Source organism: Convolutriloba macropyga, chromosome 11, assembly GCF_964194025.1.
Source record: "Convolutriloba macropyga chromosome 11, txConMacr16.3, whole genome shotgun sequence".
In the NCBI taxonomy this organism is placed as follows: Eukaryota; Metazoa; Xenacoelomorpha; order Acoela; family Convolutidae; genus Convolutriloba; species Convolutriloba macropyga.
In genome coordinates, this window is record NC_134478.1 from 12,335,625 (window position 1) to 12,362,784 (window position 27,160).

The 27,160-nt window shown below is 35.9% G+C and overlaps 2 protein-coding genes across 5 annotated transcripts in view; both read right to left on the reverse strand.

Annotated features, from left to right (window-relative positions):
- The window catches only part of LOC142349540 (endoplasmic reticulum resident protein 44-like), a 558,035-nt gene that overhangs the window by 199,350 nt on the left and 331,525 nt on the right, over positions 1 to 27,160 (reverse strand). The window lies entirely within an intron of this gene.
- Positions 6,760 to 26,846, reverse strand: LOC142349338 (uncharacterized). Its single transcript, XM_075400817.1, has 6 exons — positions 26,420 to 26,846; positions 18,755 to 18,955; positions 14,560 to 14,819; positions 9,739 to 9,861; positions 9,064 to 9,248; positions 6,760 to 7,088 (listed from the first exon to the last, which is right to left on the reverse strand). The coding sequence occupies exons 1-6, from the start codon at positions 26,637 to 26,639 to the stop codon at positions 6,827 to 6,829; spliced, it is 1,251 nt and encodes a 416-aa protein (XP_075256932.1). The 5' UTR covers positions 26,640 to 26,846; the 3' UTR covers positions 6,760 to 6,826.

Here is a 27,160-nt window from a genome sequence, read left to right on the forward strand (position 1 = left end):
GACAGTGGTTGTCGAGATCACATAGTGACAAACATCGAAGAGTTCCTGGACTTTGTTCCCATTCAATCAGTGGTCAGAAATGCCAACAGAGCTTCCAAAGTGGTGGGTAGAGGCTGTGTGAAGATCAGCATAATCTTAAACAAAGGGAATTCCAATACGAACTCAAGAATGTTTCGTGTGTGCCTGACTCTTCTTCATCTTCCTATCTGTCTCAAGAAGCACGGAGTGGGGACATAGCTTCACTTTTGAGAAATGAAATAGCTGTATGAAACTCAGGAAGGGAACTCGGCTAAAACTAAAACGACAATAATTTGTTTTACTTACCCTGCAGCGTTCTTGAATTCAAGATGAGTTCCAGCAAAGGGAAACTTGGCAATGCAAGGAAGTGACACAGACTACTGGGCCATTGAAATCAAGCGGATGTTGTCAGGAACGCACCGCAGACAGGGGAACTCGATGATGTTTGCAATGTGTGCGCATTAGCCAGAATTACAAAAACTCCTGTACCAAGAGTGGCGGAGACCCAAGCAGAAAAGAAGCTGGAGAGGTTATTCACAGACGTGATTTACTTTTCAGGGTAGAGTCACTGTCAGAATTGTGGTGCTGTATTGTCTTTGCAGACCAGCACACGAAGTTTGTGTTTGTGGATTTGCTCAGGGCAAAAAGTGAAGCACTGGACCGCCTGGAGAAATTTGTTCTCATTGTGACGCCTAAGAAGCTGAGGCAAGACAATATGAAGCGGTTTTTTTCATTGCAGATCATGATGTACTGCTTTGATGTCCACATTATACAGGAGAAGAACTACCAGAAACCCCACAACAGGATCGGTTAGCTGAGAGGTACAACAGGACACTGCTGGAGACGGAAAGACGCTTGCTCATTGACTCAGAACTTTTCAAGATGATGTAGGGAGTAGCAATTCTCCTCGCAACAAGGATAAGGAACTTGGTTTTGAAACGAGAAAAATGCCCAGCAGAGCTGACGCGAGGTATAAAAACTGATCTTTGAATTAGTAAATTATCTGTTTTTGGTTTAACAGTCTCCATGTGGAAGAGGGACAGAGACAAATTTGAACCCAAGGCACTAGAAAGAAAGTATGTGGGTTACACTGAAGGAGACAACGGATACCTGGTGTACATACCGTACCCAACACACGCAAGGTTGTGACAGTTCGAGATATGATCATTATGGAGTCCGAAGTGGGCTCAATCCCTGACAACACAGAGAAACCGACCTACTAGATGAGGGGCTACAGCAACTGGGAATTTGGCACCCAGATTACGGTCATCAAGACTATGGCAGGAAAGAGAAACAGGGTACATCTACTGCAATAAAAGAGGAGTGGCATTACGCAGATAGCGTGAAAGAAAGAAACGACAACGACATGAGATGCTTCAGATGGCGAGCAAGCAGCACAAGATGATGAATCTACTCCAACAAGAGTGAGTATCAGACACCCGGAATCACTGGTCGACAGTGACACAGAGGACTTCTCTCATCTTGCTGTACTTTAGGATGACTATGTGGAACCCACAACAGTCTACAAAACCAAGCGAAGTGACGATTGGGACAAGTGGCACCAAGCAGTGAAGGACGAGGTCAAGACACTCCAAATTTATCTAGAACAAGCACGGGATTTTGTAAAACAAAGATCAGATAGAGGCAAGTTATTATGTCGACTCAATAATTCAATTTATGGTTTGAAACAGGCTGCTAACATTGGTACAAGGAGCTGGCAAACTTCCTACTGAGACAGGGGTTCACCAGATGCAGGAACGATCACTGCTTGTTCAGGAGAGCAGAGACAGAGGGTCACACCTTCATGTTGGTCTGGGAAGACGACATCGTAGTAGCATCAAGAAGCATGACAGTGACCTCCGATGTCAACGAAGCAGTCGAAGCAACATTTCACATAGAATACAGAGGGAGACTAAACTGGTTTCTGGGTCTAAGAATCAGACGAGAAGAAGGCAAAGTCACAGTCGAGGAAGAAAGCTACATAGAGGCAATGCTTGAGCGTTTTCAAATGGATCATTGCCAACCCGCAAGAACTCAAGCTTACTTGAATTTGAATTTTCAGACAGCACAGAACGGAGACGACGAAGCGGATTACAGGAGCTACAGAAGCGAGGCTGGATCACTCCTGTATGTGGCCAAACAGACGAGGCCAGATGTTATGTTCACAGTCAACATTCTGCCCAGACACATGAATGCAACTACCAATTAACACTAGCAATGCGGAAATTGAATTCTGCGACATCTCTAAGGTTCAAAAGGTTTAAAAATTACTTGCACAAAAGAGCCTACTTATGATTTTTTTTTGGTGGGGGGGAGTGATGCAGACTGGTCTGGTGATATGAAAGAATGAGTGACACAAAATCAACGACGGGCTATTACGTCAAGCTCAACAGACGTGGCGCTCTATCGGAGTCATACTGTTGCACTATCAGTGCATTGCAGCAGCAGTTCAAGAAGCATTGGATCTGAAACTAATTCTGGAGGATCTCCGCATCCAACAAAAACATCCAATAGCAATTGGAAAGTACAACCATAGTTGTATCCAATTGTGTCAAAACCCAGTCATTCACAAGCGGAGCAAGCACATCGAGATAATATTTCACTTCATTTGGGACAAGACGGAAGATGAGAAAATGGCAGTTGACATCATTACGAAATCCGGTTGTACCCATGCCGGTTGTAAAAACAGTTAATGGGAACAGCTTCTGCTTCTACGCAATCAGCTCAAGTCTGAGTGGGGGGTGTTAGACTTTCGATCAAACTATAGTTTTGAACTTAGTTGGAATTATTAGATAAAGTTTAACCTACCAGACTATTAAGACAAAAGCAAAATGATTCAGAGTATTAAAATTTATATCAATGAATCATCAATGAATGATGCGTAGAATCAATATTTGGTTCAAATTGATGAATCTAGATAAGTATTAAAAGAGTGAGATTATTCGATGTAAAGTTTTCCCTGCACGTATTGAATGATTATGAAACCATCGGAAATGTGAAGGAATTCTTAGAAACGTGGAACTGTATGTATGCTATCTATTGTGTTCCTTGCGACTGAAATCTAGGAAATTTGCAGGAGCAACCATTTTGCTTACCCCTTAAGAACCCCACTATAATATATTGCGTTAGCGTAGTTTTTGTATTTTGACTTTCTCGCACTGATAAGGGGTATATATACAGCTGATTTTTGAGTCTTTTTAGATCCCCAAGAACAAATTACCGTCTTGATCTGATAATCAGATTTCTCCTATAAGTCTCTAATCTCTTCTGTAAAATGTCATTTTTTTGTTCGGACCCTTCTTGAGGGGGGATGAACTATATACTCAATTGGGATTTTTTTTGTTAAGACAATTTTGGCCGATCGATTTATTCATCTTAGAGAGTTGAGACTGGTATCATAAGAAAGCTCGTCGAGCTTAGAATATGGAATCAAAACGATTTTTTGATTTTCGTTTTTAACAGGGAGTTACCGAGGTTTAAACTTTTGAGAAAATAGAGTGAAATCCGTTGAATTTATTCATATTTTCCGGAAAATTTGCTGTTAATAATTTTTAAAAAAATAAAGTTGATTTTATTTTTAAAGACAAGCAAGCTGTTGTCGACTATTTTATTTAATTTTTTGTCAAAAATTCTGGCTAAGTATTTCAAAATTCAGACTTTTTCATCAAAAATTACCCGAAATAAGCTTCTTTAGACCACTTTGATTGACTTTGCCGGAAGTACACACCCCAAAAACAACAAACACAATCTTTTTAAACTAAAAAGAGAGCTAGTTTCACTTCATCTTCCATTGAGAGTAGTCTAGAATCATAATTTTGCCGTTTTTTGTTATCTTTACTCTATGATTATCAAAAACGCAGCATGTAGTTTTGAAATTTTTACTAACAAATTATCTAGATCTAAACTATTCCAAAAATTTGATTGTTCTAAATGGACCAACAGCAATAGCGGGCTGGGTTTGGTCCAATCTCAATCTGTTACATTTGAAAAACATTCCGGATTGTAATCTGTCGGCTTTTTTTAAAAAAAAATCGAGCTTTTTTTGTTAACTAAAGAACAGAACAATTCACGGCAAAGCGCGAATTAATGTATCTTTTTTCTAATTTAATGTATATTTTCAAGCAATACCGAATTAATGTATCTTTTTTCTTTACTCGAAAGATCATGGTCCTTTCGACTTTTAAAAATGTTTGCTTTTTAAATAAACAATGGCTTATTGAACTTTGCCAATATTTTTCTCTTAACTTGGTCAACGTATAGCTTAGAATCACCAAAGAATGAATGTTTTTTCATCCTCTTCTTTTTATGGAATTAAATTTGTTTTAGATTTTACGCGTTAAGTTTTGGTTTTCTGGCTTTGATACTGCTAGATTTCACATCCTTTTTTAATTTTTAGGTTTTGGCCCCTTCTTCACGTTTTTTTCTCGTTTTTTTTACATTATCAAATTTTTGAGAGTTCACATATTACAGTATTGGCGTTCCGAATAAGGCACATTTAATTATAAAAAAGGGTTGGAAGGCATTGATTATTTTTTTAACGGCTTCGACAACCCCTTCTCGAAGAGTTTAACTGAATTTTTTACAGTTGTCTTTAACTGTCGTTTTTACTTTGTATTTTTGAGTCGTATGATATTACCTGGATAATGAAAGATCTCAGTGTCATTTGAAAAAGAAATAAATGTGCCTTTGTTTTGATTTGAGTACATAGCTAATGGCTTTCATGACTTTGAAAACAATTGTTTTCAAAAATGAAAAACTCATTTTAACGTTGTTTGACTTCGCAGTTTTGTTCTTCTTTGTCTATTTGTTACCTGCTATTGTTAGTTACAGATCACATATGACAATATTGTTTTCATGGGAGGGTGCAAGTTTACAAATTTCACTGTTTTTAAAGAATCCAATTTGAATTTAGTGGGTTCGACACCGGTTTTTTGCAGAAAAACTAATTTTTGATTTTTGTCTTTTTTTCTAGACGTAAGACAAAATGTGACTAATTACAGGTCACAAGCGCTACCTTTGAACGTTTAGACGAAACTATTTATTTACTTCAATTGTAGATATTGGGCTTTCACGACTTTGAAAAAAACTGTTTTCGAAAAAAAACAGTGTTAATTAATTTTGCCATTTTTCTCTTTTTTTTGGTCTGCTTGTTACAGTTCTCATTATTGAGAAGGCCTATACCGCATTTTTGGCGTTCGAGGAATGCTAAATTGAACATATTTTGAGGGGCCAAATATGGCTTTACGGCTTCGACAGCGTTTTCCCGCAAGTTTTAATTGATTTTTTGTTTGTTGACTCTAATTGTTGTTCTTTTTGTAACCGCATAAAAAATTGATAAACGACAGATCTTAATGTACTCATATACAGGTGTTTGTAATATTAAACATAATGGATGTTTTCAATTGTCATCTAATGGTTTTGCATACTTTGAAATTAATTGTTTTTAAAAATATAAGCCAATTTTTTTTTCTTTGCTGTTTTTTTTCTTTTTTTTTGTTTATTTGTTACCGAGATTTTTTATAGAGTAGTCTTATATGTTCTCTAGTGAAGTACAAGTTCTTTTGTTTAGTTTCAGTTTTATCCGACGCTATTTTGAGCTTGTTAGTAAGTTGTTTTTTATAAAGGGCATAAAGTTTTGGATGTAATTAATGTTTGTTGTTATTGTTGTTTGATTTTGCTGCTCGTCTTGACTTGCTTTCTTAGTAATGACTGATCTCATGAATTTAATGCAGCATTTTTACTCTGCTGAGTTATTTGCGTTGGAGGCAATCTAGGTTCATACACATTTTTTTTGAAAATTACTTGGATTTTGGGGGGTTCCTCGCTTCGTAGACTTGTAAAAAAGCAGTACATGATTTGTCATATGAGATCACATAAAGAATCATGTGCCAACACACAATTTTTCAGTTAAAAAGTGACACAAGAAAAAATTGCAATTTACATGATATTTCGGGTGAAATCACACGAATCTCTCGGGTTAGCCTTCACGAGTTGTCACGTGATTCACACGATTTTTCACGTAATTTCTCATGTAAAGTCACACGAGTTTTAGTGTGAGCCCACATAATTTTTCGGGGTTTTTCACATGATTTTTCGGTAATTTTTACGCAAAAAATCGTGTAAAATTTTATGTAAATATACACGATTTTTCGTTTGTAAAACCCCCAAAAAATCACGTGGGCTCAATGAAAAAACGTGTGATTCTACATGAGAAATTACGTGAAAACTCGTGTGAATCACATGAAATTTCGTGAACGCCAACCCGAGAGATTCGTGTGATTTCACACGAAAAATCACGTAAATTCCAATTTTCTCGTGTGTCACTTTTTAACTGAAAAATCGTGTGTTGGCACATGATTTTTTATGTGATCTCACGCGAGAAAATTTTAGAGTGTATGCCAAAAATGTGGATGAGTGGGGTCGGAACCTTATGTGCCAACGCACATTAACCGAGCCTCCTTGTTTTGTTTTACTGTCATTTTTGGGAAATGAATTTTTTCGCCTTGGTGAAAAACGCTTTTTATTCCGCTTGCGAAAATCTACAACCCAACATTTATCATTTGATAAATTTTCCGAGAGTCAACTTTCATACATAAGTATTGTAGATTCCAATATTTGGTCATCAAAATTTGACGGGCAAGAAAAGTTTGGCTGCTTTTTGATACTTGAGTAAAATATTCATAATAATACTTATATTAAATATTTCTATTTATTAACTATTATTAAAACTTAACAAAAGTATTTACTGAAAATATCAAAATAGATTTTTATTCTAAATGAAATTAACTTGACAAGTCTAAAATTTTTACTAATTACTTGATTGGTTTGTTAAATTAAACTGCTCTTTCTTAGCATTAAATTTAGTTTGCTCTAAGTTCAGTTTCTTCAATGCCTGAGCGAAATTGATAGATGACTGCATCATCATTTCAGGCGGCCTGTCTTCTCCTCTGATCATGGATTGGACATTTTCTGCATTGACTGTTGTGACTCCCCGTGATCGAATTAAGTTTTCACATTCCTGAGTAGCTACTTCGTCTAAGCCTAGGCTCGCGTCTGCTATGTATACTGTCCTAAAATCATAGAAACTTACAGCCCGGGTCGAATGTCCTCCCTAAAATCCTCCCATTTTTATGTAAGAGTGAGGGGGTAATTTGTCTATGGGGGGTAAATTGATGTAAGAGTGTAGGGGTAATTTGTTCAGAGGGGGTAAAATGATGTAAGAGTTGGGCTGCAATGGGAGGACTTTTGAGGAATTACCCCCCTGACTGAAATTGCCATGTAAGAGTGGGCTGCAATGGGAGGACTTTTCAGGAATTACCCCCCCTGACTGAAGTTGCCATGTAAGAGTGGGCTAGGTATTTAACAGAAAAATTTATAAATTAACATTTCAATTCTTGAATTTTTATTATTTTTTCAAATTAATTTTTATACTGAGAAAAAGCGTTAATATTCAGTACAAAGAGTGAATATCCAAATTGTGCCCTCAGACCGAAATAAGCCCTGATGAGAGCCAAAAAAAATATTCTCAAAAAATTTACAAAATTTTAATAATTAATAATAATAATTTTGGTTCCTGCGTAATCGCAGCGGAACAGCATTAGGCCTACAGTAGCTTGTTCTCAGCTGCCTTTTTTTTATTATTCCCCACATTTCAGACTGTTCTTTTTATGAGCAGCATTGCTCTTTTTTGGTGACTTTGGCCACTTTTTTTTGCGTCTTAAACTTTCACGTGGAACCATCATTGCAGCCAACATTGGTCAGGCTATGATCAACCTGAAGCTATGGTTAAGTAAGAGCTCATCCTTACACAGAGAGCTTCATTGGAGGCAGGGGATTGAACTCTCAATCATTGGCATGTGAATCACACACCTTACCTCTCGGCTATCACGCCATTTACAAAAACGAAGTACAACTTATACAACCAGATCTCTAAAATAATAGTAAAACGGTTGCAAAATGCGCTCATAATGGGAATGATTGGAACGGCACTAAATAACTATTTGCATACCTAATTTGATCAGTAAATTCTAGAGAAGAGCTCTCAAAAAAGACCGCTCATCATCTCAGAACATGTTGAAAACAAAAACAAAACTTCAACTTATATTTGTAGCCTTTTTTTACTGAAAATGATGCGCTCCTAAAAGTTTTGTGAAAAATACTTTGCTGTCATTTTTAACTCCTTTCCTTGGGAATTATTTTCCTAACAAATCGTGCAAATATGCGCGCAGCCATGTACCGTTAATGCATTTTTGCAAAAAGCATATAGCATAAATTTAGAATGACACCTCACCTCCCCCCCCCCCACAAAAAAATCCGTAAGTATAGCATGATGTTTATTGGGTTCCCAGGTCGAGGTTTGGTCAAAAAAAGTGCAATTAGCGGTGAATAGTGGTGAAAAAACTTTTTTCACCACAAAGCGCCCACATCTTTTAGCGTTCAATGCGGTGAATTTTTGTAAGATTTGCGGTTTTTAGCGTAAATTTTTTTTTCACTGCATTCCTTAAAAAAGAAACTGACGTACACGGGTTCGAACCTCTCACCTCCTGCAAGTCAACAACTTCTTATTCCACTGCGCTATCTATTCTAGTTATTCTATTTCTTATTCTACTGCTTATTCTAATGATATTTCCTGTGAATTTAAGATAAGCGTTGAAATTAGCGGTGAATATTTGCGACTTTAGCGGTGAAAAATTTTTTCCACCGCATTCTGCTGGTAGCGGTGAAAAATTTATTTTCACCGCATTCTGCTGGTAGGGAAAAATTTTTCACCGCTTAAAAGTTTTTTTTTTCACTGCATCATCTAATTGAGCGCAAATCTTACTTTTTAATCAAGTTCACCGCAAATCTTACATCTTTTAGCGATTTTTAGCGGCGATACCTCGACCCGGGTTCATGGGGGAAGGGGCTGTTACCGGAACCCAGTTTGGGGCCGCAGACGGAAGTGACCTCTGATCAGACCCAAGTCGAACACACACGGTGTGTTTACAGACCAAAATTAAAGGGTCTGGAAATTAAGGACCCAATTAATTCATGACCCAATATTACCTGAACCCGTGGTTTATACAATCAAGGAGAGTTGGCACAATTGAGATGTCGGTTGGAACCCCACAGACATACACGTCGGTCACTCTATGTATCCTCAGACACTCTAACAAGTTGGATTCTATCACGCCCTCCCAGTCCCAAAAGGGTGAACAACTGTCTCCTAATGGGTGCGTACCCGTGAATACCTAACAAAATCATTCAACGTGCATGTTCGATGCTCTCTAGTAGGAGATATTTAATAAAGCCAATTTCTATTGTTTTTTAAACAAGTAGTATACTTTTATAGCCGCAGCTGGTTATAAAGTTTATAAGTAAAAATAGTATTTACATTCAAATTTTTATACAATATTCAAATTAAGATTAGACGTTTCGTGTTCTGGTGGAAATTAAAAAATAATTTCTGAAGTAAAGCTAATGTTTCCATCGAACGAACAAATTTAAAATGCTGAAGCAGATGCCGTTTTAACATTCGCTTCAATTTTGCTTGCAAATTCATTTTGCGTTTTTCAAGAGGATGTTTATTCTACTCAGAATGCTTTTTTGCTATAAGGAACGGTTACTAGCTTTAAAATGATACACTATGGTATATCATGTTTCAGAAACCACCTATGATCATTATTTGTTTGATGCAAACTAATGCTACTTGACAAAAACATTAAACCTTATTCCACTGACCCTGAGAGTTTTTTCTGCTATGTAGATTTGTGAGCTCAGCTCGGCTCCCCATGAATTGGCAACACAGTGAGAAGGCCACAACATTACTTCTGCCTCGCTAGATTCATCTGTGTTCACCACAACCTGTATTGGAAAATATTTTAATATATAGTTGAATCTAAAGTTCCAATCCGGGGTCGACGTTTTAGCGAAAAAAACAATGTAAGAAATGCGGTGAATAGCGGTGAAAAAAAGTTTTTCGCCGCAAAGCGCCCGCTTCTTTTAGTGGTTAATGAGTTGAAAGCGGTGAATATTTGTAAGATTTGCGATTCCTAACGGTGAATTTTATTCACCGCATTCTCATGCTAGCAGTTCAAAAATTTCACCGGTACCAAAAGAAATTGGTGAAAAAAATTACCGCCTAAGAACTGAAATCTAACAAATATTTAATGCTTTCATTGCATTCAACGCTGACAAAAGCGGACGCTTCTAGGCAAACGACTTCTTTTACCACTATTCTTCCCAATATTATAGAGCCGGAATTTTTGCTAACTGAAGATCAGCTTCGTTGCATTCAGCTGTCAAGTCAACATTAATTTTTCCGGCTCTGACAAGCGCGTCTTTTGAAATCATTTTTAAACATTTTTTTCCTACATCTTTTTACATTTTCCTCTTTTTTTGCCAAAAGTAGCACTCACGCTGATTTTTGTCAACGTCAACTCAAGAAGAAACGCATGTATGCAACAAAAAATGTATAAGAAGGCAAATTTCTAGGGAAGATAGACCAAAAAACGTAATGTTTTATAAAAAAAAACATTTACATAACTGAAAACTCACCGTGAGTTTGGTTCTATATTAACAAATCCTTGATCCGATTAAAATTCCCTAATTATAAAACAATTTTTTTATTTGCTTACAAGCTTTTTTTGCACTCAATTGTTTTTTCCGGGCAAGCTAGACCCAAAAACTGTGACCCGAACAAACTATGATCTTAGCTCCATATGAAAACCTATTTGAACTAAATAAAATCCATTTATTTTAAAATAATATTAAGCGCTTATATGGTACTAAAAAATTAAAAAACAACATTTTCTTCAGGCACCACAAAATTCGCGGTGTTTTTGTACTCCGCTTATACAAAAGAGTTCTTAATATACTATGTGTTTTTTCAGTTTGAACAAATACATACCACAATTACTTTCCACTGTTTTTCAAGAATATTATTAGCTTATTTGCAAATAAAAGGTATAAAAAATTAACTTTGTTCTGGAAAAACTAGACGAAAATTTTTTTTGTTTTAAACTTCGTTTCTTTGTAAGACTTTCAATTTTTAGCCGTAATTTTTCAACGCAATCAACACTAAAAATTGCATTTAAAATAGCATTAAATAAAAAACATGTAAAATTGCATATATTGAAAAGTGTCAAAATTACTACGTTCTGTAATGGCGGCAACTAAAACTTTTCATCGGAAAAATTTATAAAAATATTCAAATTTTTACAAAAACATTTTAACATCTAAAAGATAGTTAATTATAGTAAATTAGAAACAGTTTATTACTAAAATCTATATGATTTAGAGGTATTTCTGTTATAGAACTGAAGTTACAGAAAATAATTAAAAAAACTAAAGCTTTGAAAAGTGAAAAGCGGAAGTTAAATGCTTTCGAATTTTTTTAAATTGAATTTCGCTTGAATTATGAAACACGGCGAATGGTTGCAAAGTTATATGAAACAGTACTCATAAAGATATCATATACACGTGACATAAAACGAATTGACTACTTCTTAAGCAAGAGTTTCGTAGAAAAAAGTCAGCTTCTACTTCAAAGTTAAATTGGTTAAGGAGAATCTGAATTTTTTTGCCATTATTACAGTTTTCAGAAGAATTAACTGAAAATTTTTGATGTAAATAGTTGCTGCATTGAACTAACGTGAAATCCACAAAAACAAACGGTTCAAGGGATACTTTGTTTGTGCAATATTTTTTTCAGGTTCCATGATCATTTTTAACCAAATCAAAAAATCCTATGGCAAAGAATTTAGTTAAAATCAAATAACAGAAGCTTTTTCTTTCTAAAGGAAATCATTGGGCTAAATCAGATCTCATGTTTTTTTGAAATAATTGCCCTCTGTGCACTCCGTTTCATGTGGTCTTAAACTTGTATTTACATAATTCTTTTGGTTTTAACTTATCTGGAGCCACTTTAAATTTAACTCTCTTTTTTTTGTTGGAACGAAACCAGCGGCCGCAAAATTTGAAATTTGAAAATACTTGATATGTCCCAAGAGTATTACAAAAACAACATTGGCGGTGACCTGCATTACTGCTTAGTTAACGGTCTGGTAAATGATATCTTTTGCATAACTCTCTTGGGAATCTAATGGCAACCCTAAGGCAGAAAGGTTCTTGCAAAAACTTTTCCTTGGGGGCATGAGGTTTTGAAGGTACTTCAGCCACGAACTGATTCCTTGCCGTTTAAGCTACTAGCTTAGTTGGTGTATATATTTTATACACCGTCCCAATCGCACGTGCCATATTGTGCATAATAATTTACTATCTAATTGCAGGGTGCAAAAAGTGCTTTAAGGGAGGGTGCAAGAAGTGATGGGGGCACAAACAGATATTTTTTGTTTTGCTTGATAAAAACATGGAAGGTAATTTTTTAGCTGCAGCGGAATAATGAGATTCATTTGATTTATATGTGATCTTATGTCCATTGAAAATGTTCGTTTAAAATATCTGTTTATTTCGAGGCCCTGCTTGGATCATATGCTTAGATTAATTCAGCTCTGAATCAAAATTTTTAAATATTTCTCATAAAGTCATTTTTTAATATGTCAAGACAAAAAATTATATTTTTCCTGCGGAAGATACGGACTCAACATTTTTTTTTAATTACTTTGGTTTACTTTAAATAATAAAATTTTTCCTAACAATGCAAAGATTTTCATACTTAATTTATGTTCGAGAAGTGGAAGAACATTTTGCAATTTATAGCTTTTTTTGCTGAGACAGGATTCCGGGAACAACCATATTGATTAGCCCGGTGTAATCAAACAAGAAAATTATTTTGGTATTTGCTTAAAACTTACTATTTTAGGAAATTTTGCTCAATTTTATCATGATAAGGTAGTGCAAGATTTCCAAACATAGTTAAAGGTTTAAAGGAAATAATTTTAAAAAGTTAGTTTTTCGGTTCGAGTGGGTTATTTTTGGTCGCCAAATCGTGTCTCAGGAAGAAATAATATTCAAACGGAAATCTTTAAAACTTTCGACATCATCCAGAATAAAAATGTCCTATGTCCGAAACATCGAGTATACATAATCAATTTTTTGGTTTGTTCACTCCCCGTGTTTTATGATAAGAGTTCTGAGCGTTGTGGAAGCTAGTGACACCAGGCTAGTTTAGTTCAAATTTCTAAAAGCTCAAAATTTCTAGTTCTAGTTTTGAACTAGCTTGTGCTAGTTCGAAATTTCTAGTTTTCTAAAAGCTCTATCTTGTAAACCTGGGGCAATCTTTTGGTCACTCGTTTTTCAGGCCCTAAGTCACTAATTTCCACCTTATTTCCAAATTAACTTCCAACTCATGTCCACGTCACGCATTCAGACGGTTCTAATTACCGAAATGAATGAAAGTTTAACTGGCGAATAATTTCCGAAATTTCCCGCTCGGCACTATAATTGGAATAAGAAGACAATAAGTTGTTTTACAATTACCGATAGCACTGTTCACAGGAACAATCGAGTGTATAAATTTGGTCCAAATTTGTAAATAGATTTCGGCAATAAAGTTTTAGGCTAATTACATGCCCCATAGAGGATGTTTATCCGTGAATACCCGTCCCAAAATGTAAGCCATTTCCACGATACAAGTTACTTATTCCCAAGTTTTGCATAAATTCCATAAAACACCAAATTTATTGAAATTTGCTTTTTCCGACATTGGTCAGGTAATGTCACGTAAAATCCTTTTATTTTTATTACTTAAAATAACTTGACCTTAATTGAGGAAAAATGCGTTAGTCTCAAATGTTAGTATCAGTCACAAGAATCTTTTGAAGTATTCTGGACCACAGTCCCGATACCATCAAACGTACATTGAGCAATGAAATCTTCCGTTTGCGTTGAAGAGAAACTCAATTCGTATTCTGTGAAAAGTGCAAAAGACCAGAAATCTGAGTAGTCTAAGGCTTCTGAGAGATCATAGGTTTTCAGCCGATCATAAGCTGTCAAGTTTTGGTCATCGAGTACCAGACGTACGCCATAATTAGAATACGAGCCGTAATAATTTGGGTAGTTATTGTTACCATAGCTAAGCCCACCGTTATCCGTGGGGCCACGAAAAAAATCCATCTGTTCCGAGGCTTGATGAATACGATGAATGTTATAAATTAGGCGACGATTACTTCAACTACTGTTTGGGCTGTCGAATCATGACTATTTTGTGCCCGGATCAACTGGTTCATACTTCCGCGACCTCACCCGGGACGCTTAGAAATACAAAATTTGGTTCTAGTTAAAGTCCAGCATCAAAATTAGGTCGAGCCAAAATCCGGCATAGAATTTTGGGTCGAGCAAAGGTCCAGCAGCAAAAAAGTTGGGGGGTCGAGCTTTTGTTGGGTCGAGAAGTCCGGATCAGATCTTAAGTCAAGCTAAATTCTTTTCATGGACTATTTGAGTGATTGTCTTTTCATACCACATTTTGATCGAGCATGGTCTTTTCATAACCTGAGGTCTAAATCTGGGTAACCTTAAGAGTTAGCAGGAAAAGGTTTTAGAATGTTAAAATTCTTGCAAGCTTCGAATGGGCTCATTGAAAAATATTGCAAAATTTCTAACCTTGTCCCACACCGTATAAATTGTTGCAAAACTATCCATTGATGTTTCTTGTGCCTTTTGTTCCTCAAATTCCTCCGAGTGGACGTGATCGAACATGCTCCTATCGTGAGAATTATGAACAACTTCATCTTCGTCCTCTTGAGACATTGTGACGTCACAGCATGCAGGCTGCATTAAGTGCTGGTACAAGTGTAGGTTGTCAACGAATGAGATATGGTTCGGCGGGTGACTTTCAAGGACATAAATTACTAGTTCGAATTCTGAAACAAAATCCAAGCTCAAAAATTAGTTGAGGAGTTTTTTAGTTTTTGAACCCAAAATGTCGCAATTTTTCGTCTTTTTTCGAATTTTTTGTTGGACAAGTATTAAAATTGAGGTTGATTAAAGTTAATAAAGTTCTTTTGCAAGACATAAGTTTTTTTATGACCATTAGCCTAATTGTTGTTATAAACTTATCAAATAGTCGCCAAGTGCACCCGGGAGGCTATTTAATTCTGTTTCAGCTCTTGATTGTAGTTATTTACTGTGGTATCAGAAGCCGGACTTTGCTTGGGTGGCCCCAGTTGCCGGGGATTTCAGATTCCGGCGGAAGAAATCTCCCAAGCTCCTGAAAACTCCCAAGCTCAGAAATTAGTTGAGCCCGCCCCGCCCCACCCCAACCTGCCCCACCGCTCTGACACAATTCACATTTTATTCGAGTGAATTTCAATCAGTATTTTGCTGCTAAAATTGCTACTCCCCTCAAGTTGCCAAAAATGAGTATAATTTCTTGAAAATTTCACGTTAAGTTGAAATAAAATGCAATTTTTCAATCTAATTTGCGTCCTCATGATCGAAAAAATTGTTCGAAAAACAATTTGTGAATCACCCTTAGTGTATTCACATTAGTAACGGCTATTATTGCCTTGAAAGCAAAATTAAAACTAATTTGGCAAGGAATTGGTTTCTCCTATTTTGTTGTTATTGTAATGTTCGGAATACCAGCCTGGTATCGAAAGAATCTACCCCCAAACTTTGATGTCCCTTACAACTTGCTCCATTGTTTTTTTAAGATTTTACAAAATGTTGTCAAAGTGAAAAGACGTTCACCAGCATCTTCATGATAAATATTCAAACAAACATTTTAAAATACACCAGGTTGCGACCCCGCTCATCTACAACCTTTGCATAATAGTCTACATTTTGTCATAATTGTCTACAATTTTGGCATAATAGGTCAAATTAGGAACACATAGAAAATCCCAAAAATTCAAGTATTTTTCAAAAAAAATTGGTGCATGAACGAAAACATCGTCTTCAAAGCAAATATCTCAGAGGAGTAAAAAAAGCCGCACTAGATTGATGAGACCTGTCATTATTAAAAAAGCAGTTCAAGACAAATAGCAAAATCAAACAACACCAACAAACATTAGTTACCTCCTAAACCTACGTCCATTAAAAAAAAATTAATAACAAAATCAAAATAGCGTCAGATGAAACTGAAAGTAAACAAAATAACTTGTATTTCGCTATTAAAGATATGGGACTGGTTCATAATAATGCTCGGTAAATCAAGTGGACCAAAAGATTTTGAGTAAAAACTAGATATTTTGATTTGGAGTTGCTTATGAAGGCAATTGGACCTATCACTAGTGAACTTTGATTTAAAATATTCTGTTCTTGAATTAATAAAAAAAAGATCAAATTTTTTTGAAAAGATCGACTGATTAAAATCTGAACAATTTTTGTATTGTAACAGTTCAAGATTGGTCCAAAACTAGCCCTGCTAAAGCAGTTTGTCTATTAGGAACACTTAATGTTTCGAGCGTTATAGATATAGATAATTTGTTTCTTGAAAAATCAAAAATATTTGCTGCGTTTTTGATGATCAGCAAGTAAAGTTAGCAAAAGAGGGCAGAGTTTTATTCACAGAGAATTCTCAAAAAAATCTGAAGAAATAATAGCCCCCTTGAGTTTACAATAGCCTCTTTGAGTCTACAAAGATTGGGTTAGTGGTTTTTGGGTGATTACCACCAGCGATTTTAATCAAACTGGACTAAAGAAGCTTATTCCGTGCTTATTTTGATGAAAAGGCTAAATTTTGAATAATTAGCCAAAAATTTTGCCAAAAAAATAGATAAAACAGTCAACAAAACTATTCGTCCTTTAAAATAAAATCAACAACACTATCTTTAAAAGTTGTAACAAAATTTATCAAAATAAACGAATTTTTAGGAAAATGAAAAATGTGAGTAAAAATAACGCAAATCGGTCTATTATTCACAAAAATTTAAACATCGATAACTCGCTCAAAAAAAACAAATTTCTAAAAAAAACTTTTTAATTTCCATTTTCTGAGCTGGAGGGGCTTTTGTTTGATATCACTCACAACTCATTACGATGAATATATCGATCAGTCAAAATTGACTGAACAAAAAAAACGCATTCGAGTATATAGTTCCTCCCCCTCTCAAGAGGGGTCTGAAGAACAAGCCTTAATTAAGCATTTCATAAAAATTTGTAGATTGGTTCCACTAATTTTCTTTATTTTGTAACTTCGTTTGAACGAAAACGGTTGATCGGTATCATATATAATCACAGTACACAAAAGTTTGATTTACATGGCTTGTGATCCGTAATGGAAACCAATCTTGCTTAACGAAAATAATTATGAGCGGCGACAACGTAGACTACTTAATTTAATATTAAAAAGATACCATAGGACTATCCAAAGGTCAAGATACCTTAATTCTAACGAATGTCAAAATTGGTCATAACTCAACCCTTATAAATGAAAATTGTAGGTAATAATAGAAAAAAGGGCAGCTGAGAACAGGCTGCTGTTAATGCACTGCAGATTGAACGCCTAATGCTGCTCCGCTGCGATTACGCAGTAACAAAAATTATTAATTAATTAAACATTAGGGCTGAACAATCCGTCGTTCATTATCTGACGTGAAATCTTTGTCCAGAACACTTCTTGTACTTTTCAACATCAATTGCCCTTGCTTCTTGTGAAACAAGTCAATTTGAGAAAAAGAATACAGTAACCGTTTACCAGATTATTTTGTTTTTGGATTCTCTTATAGTCTTCTCGCAATTTTTTTTAACGTTGAGGCTGATAAGTGGAAAAAATGATCTGGAAGAGAATAGTATATACTATTTGCACAAACGGGAATACTCTCGGTATATATACAGCTATATAAACAGAGCATTACACAATGAGTTCGTTAATAAAGGTTACATACAACTGAATGTCGAGTCCCCGTAAAAGTCAACCACATCAATTGCTGAAAATGTTCTTATGTTTCAGGAAGTTTCTTGCACTTTTGGGTCACTTTTGCGTCAGTTATTTCTGGAAATGAGCGCAATTAATACTATATTTGAAACCAAATATTATGAAAAATAGATGTACGATTCTTGGTATTCATACTAGGATCATATATGATTTCTTTGTAGTCATACAAGGTTCATAAATGATTTCCTAGTAGTCATATATGATTTCTTAGTAGTCATACAAGGATCGTACTAGGAAAGACGTTATGATTTGTATGATACCATATATGATCCTTGTATGACTACTAAGAAGTGGTCACCCGGGAATACAAAGAAACAGCTTTTTCTTCAAGCGATATCCCGAACATCAGTTAAACGAAATTTGAGATATCTTGATACGATTCGCGACGAAAATGTCTTTATTTGTACAAAATTGTGAAATCTTTGCATATATTTTTCTGGAAATTACTTCTGTAAGAAATGCAATGAATGCGGTGAAATATTTCAAGAACTGCGGTGATTGCGGTGATTGCGGTGAATGCGGTGAAAAATTAACAATTTACCGCATTTCACAACATTTCTTACGAAAATTCATCGCGAAATTCATCGCGTTTCTTTCGAAAATTTGCCGCATTTGTTTTCCATAACGTTCATTTAATCTCATTTAAATATGGTGCAGTTGAACGAGAAGTTATAGATATCCAGGAAGTGAGGGGTTCGAACCCGCGTACAGAAGTTTCTTTTTTGTATAAGTTCTGTTGAATGTGGTGAAAATAAATAATTCACAGCAATTCACCGCATTCAGCGCAAAAAGGTGTAAATATGCGGTGAAAATTTTTTGTCACCGCATTTCACCGCATTTCTTACGAAATTCACCACCAAACCTCGACGCGGGTGACAATAAGTTGATCAAATTTTGGTTCCTTTTGTCGCAACTCACCTTCGAGGCGCAAGACTGAGTTTGTTTGGTTGATTGTGTGATTAGTCATCGATTCAGATAAACCGGGTATTTTCCCATGAAGGAAATCGTTCTGCATATTTAACACCATCAGAACACTTTTGGGGCTGAGTAAAGACCGGATCCAATATTTCCAAACAATCTTGAATGTTTTCAGATCCATGTATCCGTTTTGGTTAATAACTGTAGGCCAGTCTTTTTATGATGGTATTTGTGATTGGTGACCATTTAAATATAACCTTTTTTGCCCTAAATTCTGGTTGTTAATTGATATTGAAACACTCGCATGCAAATTTTGAAATGCCAGATCTCTGCGTGATTCTGCATTAAACACTTCGAAAATTTGACTTCCATCTCAAACCACTGCGCGTTATTATAGTGACCTAAACGGGTCTTTCCCATTATAACCCCCAGCTCAGTGGTCAGATAACCTATACCCCCATCATGGTGATTATAACATAATGGGGGGCTATAATTTCATGGGGGGGCTACAATGGGAAAAAACCACCTAAACTATACATCCCGCTTCAGGATTTAAATAAGGAAATTTTAAAGTCTCTCTAATCTGAACAATACTTGAGCAAGTTTATTTGAATTTTAGTGTTTACTTTTCTCAGAGGAACTTGAACCTTTTTGAAGTTCCCTAATAGAAACCTACATTTATTAAAAAATTCTCAGTTGGGCGCCATTGAGTTCACGTGCCAAATTTTTATGATGAAGCAATCCCCGATTACAAGCGTGTATCCTTACCATTTTATTCACTCATTCACTCAAAATTTTAGCAGATGCCTGATTTGTACCAAACATTCAAACAAAGGCACAACACGAAACTCTTAGAGAAAATAGCAACGACAAAATTGTTGTTCTGCTGACCTTTTCTATTCCCCTTGTTAAAAAAACTGTAATTTGGGATGTCGCTCATTTGACAATTATGTTATAAATTGACATTATTTATCAAATTGAGTCTCAATCCTTGTGAATTTTTTAGAAAAGATTTCCTTACGCTTATTTTTTTATTTTAAATCACAAAGCATGAAATAGTTTGATTAAAAGCTTTAATCTCATGTACAATTTGAATAACATACACAATTCAAACTTGTAATTTTTAATCAATTGTGATTATCATTATGGCCTAAGACATTTGAAGTGACTAGACATTCGAAGAACCGTTGAAGAACTATCTTATGGAAGAACCCATCAATAAGGCGGATACTCTTAGTATAAGGCAAACAAATTTCACAAAATCCAGATAAAGAGAACTGTGAAGATGAAAAACAGATCGTGTCCGTTGATTTGGTCGGCATTTTTCAACTCCCGATGGAGTTCAAATTCTTGGTCGTATTTTAATTCCAAGCATAGTCTAAAAAAAGCTGACAAGAGTTTGTTAGTAGAGTTTGACCAATTGCCAGTGAAATGTGAGAACATTTAACTCAATTAGAGGTCATAGATGAAAATCGGAAGGTACGAGGATTTCACGCCCGGTTTCAATTGCAGTTTGTTCCAATTAAAATCAGATATAGTTGCTCTTGGGCGCTCCTAATAATTATAACCGACTGCGCCAAAAATCCTATATACATCAAATTCAGGAAAAGATTAACTGTGCAGCTGAATTTGAACCCCTTCCGTAGGGCGGCTTGCTTTTTGTTTTAAATCACCATAACCCCTCAACTCAAGCCCTCAATTAATTCTCAACAATTCCCCTCAATTCAATCCAACAGCTTCCATTTCTTGCTAACCACCAAAGTCATGGAACAATGGGCCGGCGACATTTTTACCCCAGGGAAAGGTTGGAATTTTCCCCACTTCACGCGCTAGTTAAAAACTACAGCAGTCTTCATTTTTTCGAATTGGTTTTTCATGTTGCTTTCCATGAAGCTATACATGCTCAATCTCGTTATTTATGCTCCCGACTTAGACAAAATTGATGCTTAACTTTAATCATAAAGCCTTCGTGAACAAAATTCCAATCAATTTTGGGTTGTGAAATAGACAGTGCATATAGCGAAATAAAGCAAAGGTGTTTACATTGGCAATTAAACTGACCTTAGAAATCAAATTAATTTTCTTTTACTTTAGATAATTACAAGAATAGTTCTGGCAGAAAATCCTATTGAAAACATATTTGTGTGTGTGTGTGTGTGTGTGTTTGTGTGTGTGTGTTTGAGTGTGTGTGTATTTGTGTGTGTGTGTGTTTGTATGCTTGTGTATATAGCTGCGCGTGCGTGTGTGTGTGTTTGTGTGTGTGTGTGTGTGTATGCGGTTGTGTGTGTTGTTTTAATGTGTTGTTGTTCAAATGAGGCGAGCGAGTATGCGTTGAATGTGTGTCTACCCGTACCTTGGTCACAGTGAGTTTCATTGCTGTACTATTGACAATCAATTGTAACCAATACTGTACCAGACAAATAGCAGTATAAATACTTTTGCCATTCTGCCCAGAGTCGATTAGGAAACATCCCAGTCTGTCCTTCTTCTTCACAGCCTCATTTACATTATTGGTCAACACTGCACAGAATGTTTCACATCAGACTGTACATACAAAGAAAACCATGCTCGAATGAATCACCCCAAAACGCAGACTGCGAATTCTTAAATGTGACATGAACATAGTATGGGTCATGAAAAAAAACATAATGATTTTGCTGCTGATTCAGAGCTGATTTACTTTTTGTGATAGGTACGGGTAGTTTGAGTGCTTATGCTTGGGAGTAGTTTGAGAGTGTGTGATGCTGGAGGTTTTAGCGGTGTTTGTTGTTGAGGTGGTAATGGTGAAGATGGTATCGATGATGATGGCGATGGCAATGGTGGTGGCAGTGGTGGTGCTGATGGTTGTGAAACTGTTGGTAAAATGTTTTAGGAAAAAGGTTTTTTTGTGTTGGGTCGGTAGTAGTGCAGACTTAAAAGTTGCTTGAAAAAAAACTTTGACTATCAGACACAGATTTCTGTAGTAAACGTTGGGTCTGCGTTTTCAATGTGGCTTTGAGAACAATGACAACATCGGATTAATATATTTTTTAAAATTTACGGTGTGAAGAGAAGTATTAGTTTCGTACAGGTTTTAGGTTCTTTAACTGAAGCAAGTTTGGTCATGACTTACATTTAGTTACATATTGTTTCATAGAAAACAAGAACTGCTGGTAATTTTCAAGGTTCAGGGGACATACTGAGAAATGTTATGCCCATAACTATCCGTCTTCTCCTCTCCATCCAAATTACAGACACCTCCCTTACCTTACCAACCCTACCCCCAACCCATCCAAATTGCATCTACCCCTTCACTACCACTGAACGCCCGCTCCCATTTAACTACCTATATAGGCAGCTACTACCCCCAGACCAATTTATCGCCCATATACTTATGCTCGGTCCCTTGTCACCACCCCCGCACCCAACTCTACACCTATAAACAACCTTCAACTAAAAATTGCGTGAGCATTTTGTAAGATGCTCTGTATGTAGTTTTGATTTCTTTATTTTTTATTTATTTTATTTGATATTTTTTCGATTTAGGCATGGTGAGTTTAGACATTATATTGCACTGTTATTCCTGTGCCTACTGGCCGAGTTTTAATTTGGTTTTTCTCTTACCTAATACAGTCAAATTAAATGTTAAGACTAACTATTACAAATTTTTGATTCCTTAATTGTTTTCAAGATAAAAAAATATCTTCTAATTATGATCAATTTGCTTGTGTCCATGTGTTGGTGTATGCGTGTGTATGTTGTTGTTGTTGGGGATTTAAAGCTGTGCTGAGGTGTCTAAAGTCCCAGTCATCAAATTAAAATAATGTCCAATAGTTTCTACAGTTTTGACAATCGCAGAACAATTGCCAAGTGCAAATATTTCGCTCAGAAAATTTCTTCTCGAAAAAATTCCACATTGTACGTAATATTCGGTTTTTCAGTCCAGATGGTTCCCTTAAGCTTATTAAATTTTCTACGCGGTTTCCAATTCGACAGGTTTTAAAGGTGAATTCGCTGCTCGCTTTCTCTCTTCAAGTTTTCGTTATTTTGAAAATTTCGTTGTTCCTTGTTTCTTTCGTATGTACTTCAGGTAGCTTGATGCCGCTATTCTCTTCGTTGAAAGCTTTTGAAACCAGCAATAGATCGTTAAGTTGGATAAACATTGGTAATGGCAATATGTTTAATAGTCGAAGCTGGTTTTGTATTCTGTATCTTTATTTCCCGTTATCCATTTAACTACCTTTTTTTGAAACTTTTCCAGAATTTGAATTTCAGTTCTTCCTGCAGTCAAGCACGTGAAACCATACAGCAATACCGCAATACCAGCAGCAGAATTAAGGACTTATATAATTCCAATTTCACAAGCGTGTTTACTTTAGTTGCAACATTTCGCTTAAGCATGTACAGAAATTTATTTGCTTTCTTCATTCTTTCTTCAATATGTTGTTTCCACTATACATCAGCCGCCACGTCAATACCAAGATCTTTGACAGTCGTGGATTTCGCCAAATCTTTTCCTTTCAATTTGTACTGTTGGTCTCTACCTCTGAAATTCAGATACGCACACATATCTATTGCCAGCTCCATTTTATTTTGGATTATCCAGTTCTGAATCCCATGTAGATCATCTTGGACTTCCCAGCAGCTTCTTTGTACAGCCAAATTTTTAAGATCATCAGCGAAGATAAAGGGTTCAGAAAACATCAGAACATCTGGAAGATCATTAATAAATATATAGAACAGTAGAGGGCCCAGGAGTGACCCCGGTGGTACCCCGCTTGTTATATCGAGTATCTTCGAACTGGTATTGTCCACACGCACATATTGTCGTCGATCACTCAAGTAGTCGATTAAAATTTCGAGCAAACATCCTCCAACTCCAATGTCAATCAATTTTTGAATTAACTCATAATGTAGTACTTTGTCAAAAGCTTTTGAGAAGTCAGTGTAGAAAGCAATAATCTTTGATTGAGGGTCGTGATCAAGAGCTTCATATATTCTTTTGAGAAACAGCAGCATATTTGTTTGCACAGATCGTCTCCTTGCAAAACCATGTTGACTATTAGTTAGGAAATTTTGAAAATGATTATACAAGGCAATATGTAAGCATTTTTCCAGAATCTTGCTATCAATGTTCAATAGTGAGACAGGCCGGTAGTTTTCTACTTTTCTTGGGTCTCCTTTTTTGAAAACAGGCGTTATGGCAGCAATTTTCCGGCTATCGGGTATTTTCCGCAGCCTTTTTATGTTCCGAAGGACAGAATGCATGATGTTTACGTAAAAAACCTTTACGTAAAAAACCGGAGGTATACCGTTCGGTCCTCTGGATTTTGTGGCATCAATATCATCCATTATATTTCTGATGGTATTCTTCGAGATGTCAAAATTTGTAGGAGAGGGTTTCTGTACCTTGAAATCTTTCAAACTGAAATTAGTTTTTGGGGAGAGCACGGAGTGAAAAAATTGATTGAACATAATTACTTGTTCGCATCGAAGTGAACTTTGCTCGGTATCCTTCATCAAAACTTTGAGCAGGCAGGCAGATTTGTTTAGGCTTTTCAGATGTTTAAAAATTCTGTCTGTATTTCGTGATCCCAGTAAATTTTCTTGGTACACAACTCTGTCTTCTTCAACTGAATCAGTGACTTGGATTTCCAGTTTTAGAACCAACTGTTTTCTGTAAGATGTTGGTTTATTCTCCAATAAACGTTTCTGTGTCTTCAGCCTATTAATCAAATTTGAAGTACCACAGGAAATCCAAGGTGGCTGTGATTGTCTATGCCTTGTTCTTTTCGCGACATACAAATCAAAAATTCCGTCAAGATACCTTGTGAATTCTTCCCTCATTTTGTTGATGTTGGTGTAACAAATTGACTGGAACGGTTTTTCAACAAGATGCTCGTTCATGGCGTCATAGTCAGCAATTCCAAAACTTCCAAAGTTCTGTATTAAAGGTTTTGTTTCAGTAAGTGGGTTTTCTAAGGATAGACTAATAGCTTCATGGTCAGTTAGATTATAGATAGATGGAAAAGATTTGTTTAATTCAGCGGATAGATGACAATTTTGATAGAAGGCTGTATCCAAGATGTTGTTTCCACATTTCGGGAAGTCGATAATTTGCCGAAACAATTTCTCTTCAAACATTTCGATGACTTTGTCTTCAGTCTCGTTGGGACTATACAGTGTGTTCCAGTTTGCTTCTGGAAAATTAAGGTCTCCACAGATGACAATTGGTTTGTTTCTAGGAATGTTTCTCAGGAGCAGTTGGAAGTCCTCTAGCGGGTATCGATATGAGCTTGATATTGGTGGATTGTAGAACGCATAAAGAAATACTTGAGTGTCATTCAGAGTAATTTTACACGCTACACATGAGTTGGGTAGAGTGTAATTTATTTTTTACCGATATCAGAGTTTTTTTCACAGCAATGAGGATAACTCCATGCGCATTTCTATCTCCAATCGTGGCTCGATCACTTCTATAAATATTGTAATCGTTAAGAAAGAGTTTGGAGTCATGAATGTTATCGTTCAACCAGGTTTCGCATAGACATAGAACATTAAAATCTGAGTTAATCACTGCATTTAGGAGTTTTGATCTTCTTTCGATATTTACTAAGCTTCTTGTATTTAGTTGGAGGATATGGAGAAAACCTCCTAGTCAGTGGGCATTCTGTACATCCAACTGCACTTTGACCCCATCATTGTAAAGTTCATGATTTCGAATTTTCAATTTCTCCTTAGGTACACCTCCGTCAAGCAGCTCCCTTTGCTTTTTTAACATTTGATTTTCTTTCAGTGCTTCATCCCTCGACAACGCTGGCAGCATGTAAATGTTTCTTTCGATCAAACTATGTCTGAATTCTCGAATTTTTGCAAAAGTGATTCTTGTTTCGTGTTCATTTGCCAAGGTTACTAATACCGCCCTTGGCTTTTTTCTATCATTTCGAAATTTTCCAAGTCTTTGTATTTCCGTTACATGTGCATTTGAACCCATCGAATTGAGCAGATCGTTAACTTCATCGTTTGTTGGGACAAGACTTTCCCCTTTCGTTTTATTAGGATCCTCAGGTATCCCTTGTATTCTTATACATTTATTGATATTGTGACTTTTCGAGTTTTTATCAGTTTTAACTCCTTTAGGTCTTCCTGAAGTAGTTTCAACAGCAACGACAGCAGCATATGTTTTTTCAACATTGTCACACGTCATTTTCGTAGCATTCCCAATTTTCTCATCCCCTAAGTCCGTTAATCGCCTTTCCATATTCTTCAGTTTTTCCCCAACATCCAAGCTATCGATTTTTTCAGCAACTTATGCCAGGGTTCGACAACGAATAAAGTTATCCCTTTCATTTTGTTCAACACAATTATTGCAGAGTAGTGTGTGTGTGTTTTTGTGTGCGTGTGTGTGTGTGTGTGTGTGTGTGTGTGTGTGTGTGTGTGTGTGTGTGGTTGAGACTCTTTGCATCATTTTGCATTATTTAGCAGAATTTAGTATTTTTTTTTACCAATGTTCAGATTATTTGGGGTGATCTTGAGTATTTGAAGTGTGTTAAAAATAATAAAAATGGTACGACCTTCTAGAATTGTCAACACGCTTTTTGTTTTCATGTTGACCGAATCAAACCAAAGGAGTCTCAGTAAAATTTGACACAATTTTTTTTTCAAATTTTATATAAACTGGCCTACAAACTAGTTTCTTGATCACATCCATCCCACTCTGACACAATTCGTAAAAATAATCCGCCGATTTGCACAACTCGCATACGAGGTTCTCGAATTCTTGTTCTGATAATCCTCGTTTCGGGTTTTCCGAGAAGGCATGCATAACACTCGTAATAATATCGGGTTCGGCTGAAAACTTGGGACCCAAAAAAGATCCGAAAACATCAAGCTGTCTTCGAGTCATTACTGGTTATAATTTGATAGTAGTAATAAAAATTGATAGTTTAATAAAAAATTAACCGATTAAAGAGCGAATAAAACTGAAAGATGAAACATGAAAGTTGAAAAGTGATTTAGATTTGTGAATCAAAACATTTTGAGCTGATAAATTAACGATAGAACATCGAATCATATCGTATATAGTTTTCTGTTTGCTTGAATCATACAAAACTAGATTTGTGGACTAATGTATTAATTTAAACAGAACCATCAAAAGCTTCTGCAAGATACAAAAGAAAATATATTGTTCTGCATATATGAGCTCACAACAGCTGTTTGGTTTGGATATTTAACTAAACTTTACGGTCAAACTGTAGAAAAAAGCAGTTTGCGAGCAAATCCCGTGACTATAAACTCTGGTTTTGGGCCATCAAAGTGTTCAAAAGTTTAACAAATGAACGAAAAAAATTTTAAGACAGAATTTAAAAAGTTGAAAAATCGGGGTTTTCACAACAAGATATCCGAAATCAAACAAAGATATTCGAA

Excerpts from the sequence above, each read along its gene's own strand:
- LOC142349338 (XM_075400817.1), bottom strand. The coding sequence starts at position 26,639 with ATGACTCGAAGACAGCTTGATGTTTTCGGATCTTTTTTGGGTCCCAAG. Across the intron at positions 9,862-14,559 it reads TTTATACGGTGTGGGACAAG|GTTGTGGTGAACACAGATGA; the intron begins GTTAGAAATTTT and ends TTTCCAATACAG. Across the intron at positions 7,089-9,063 it reads TGTATAAACCACGGGTTCAG|GACAGTATACATAGCAGACG; the intron begins GTAATATTGGGT and ends CTATGATTTTAG.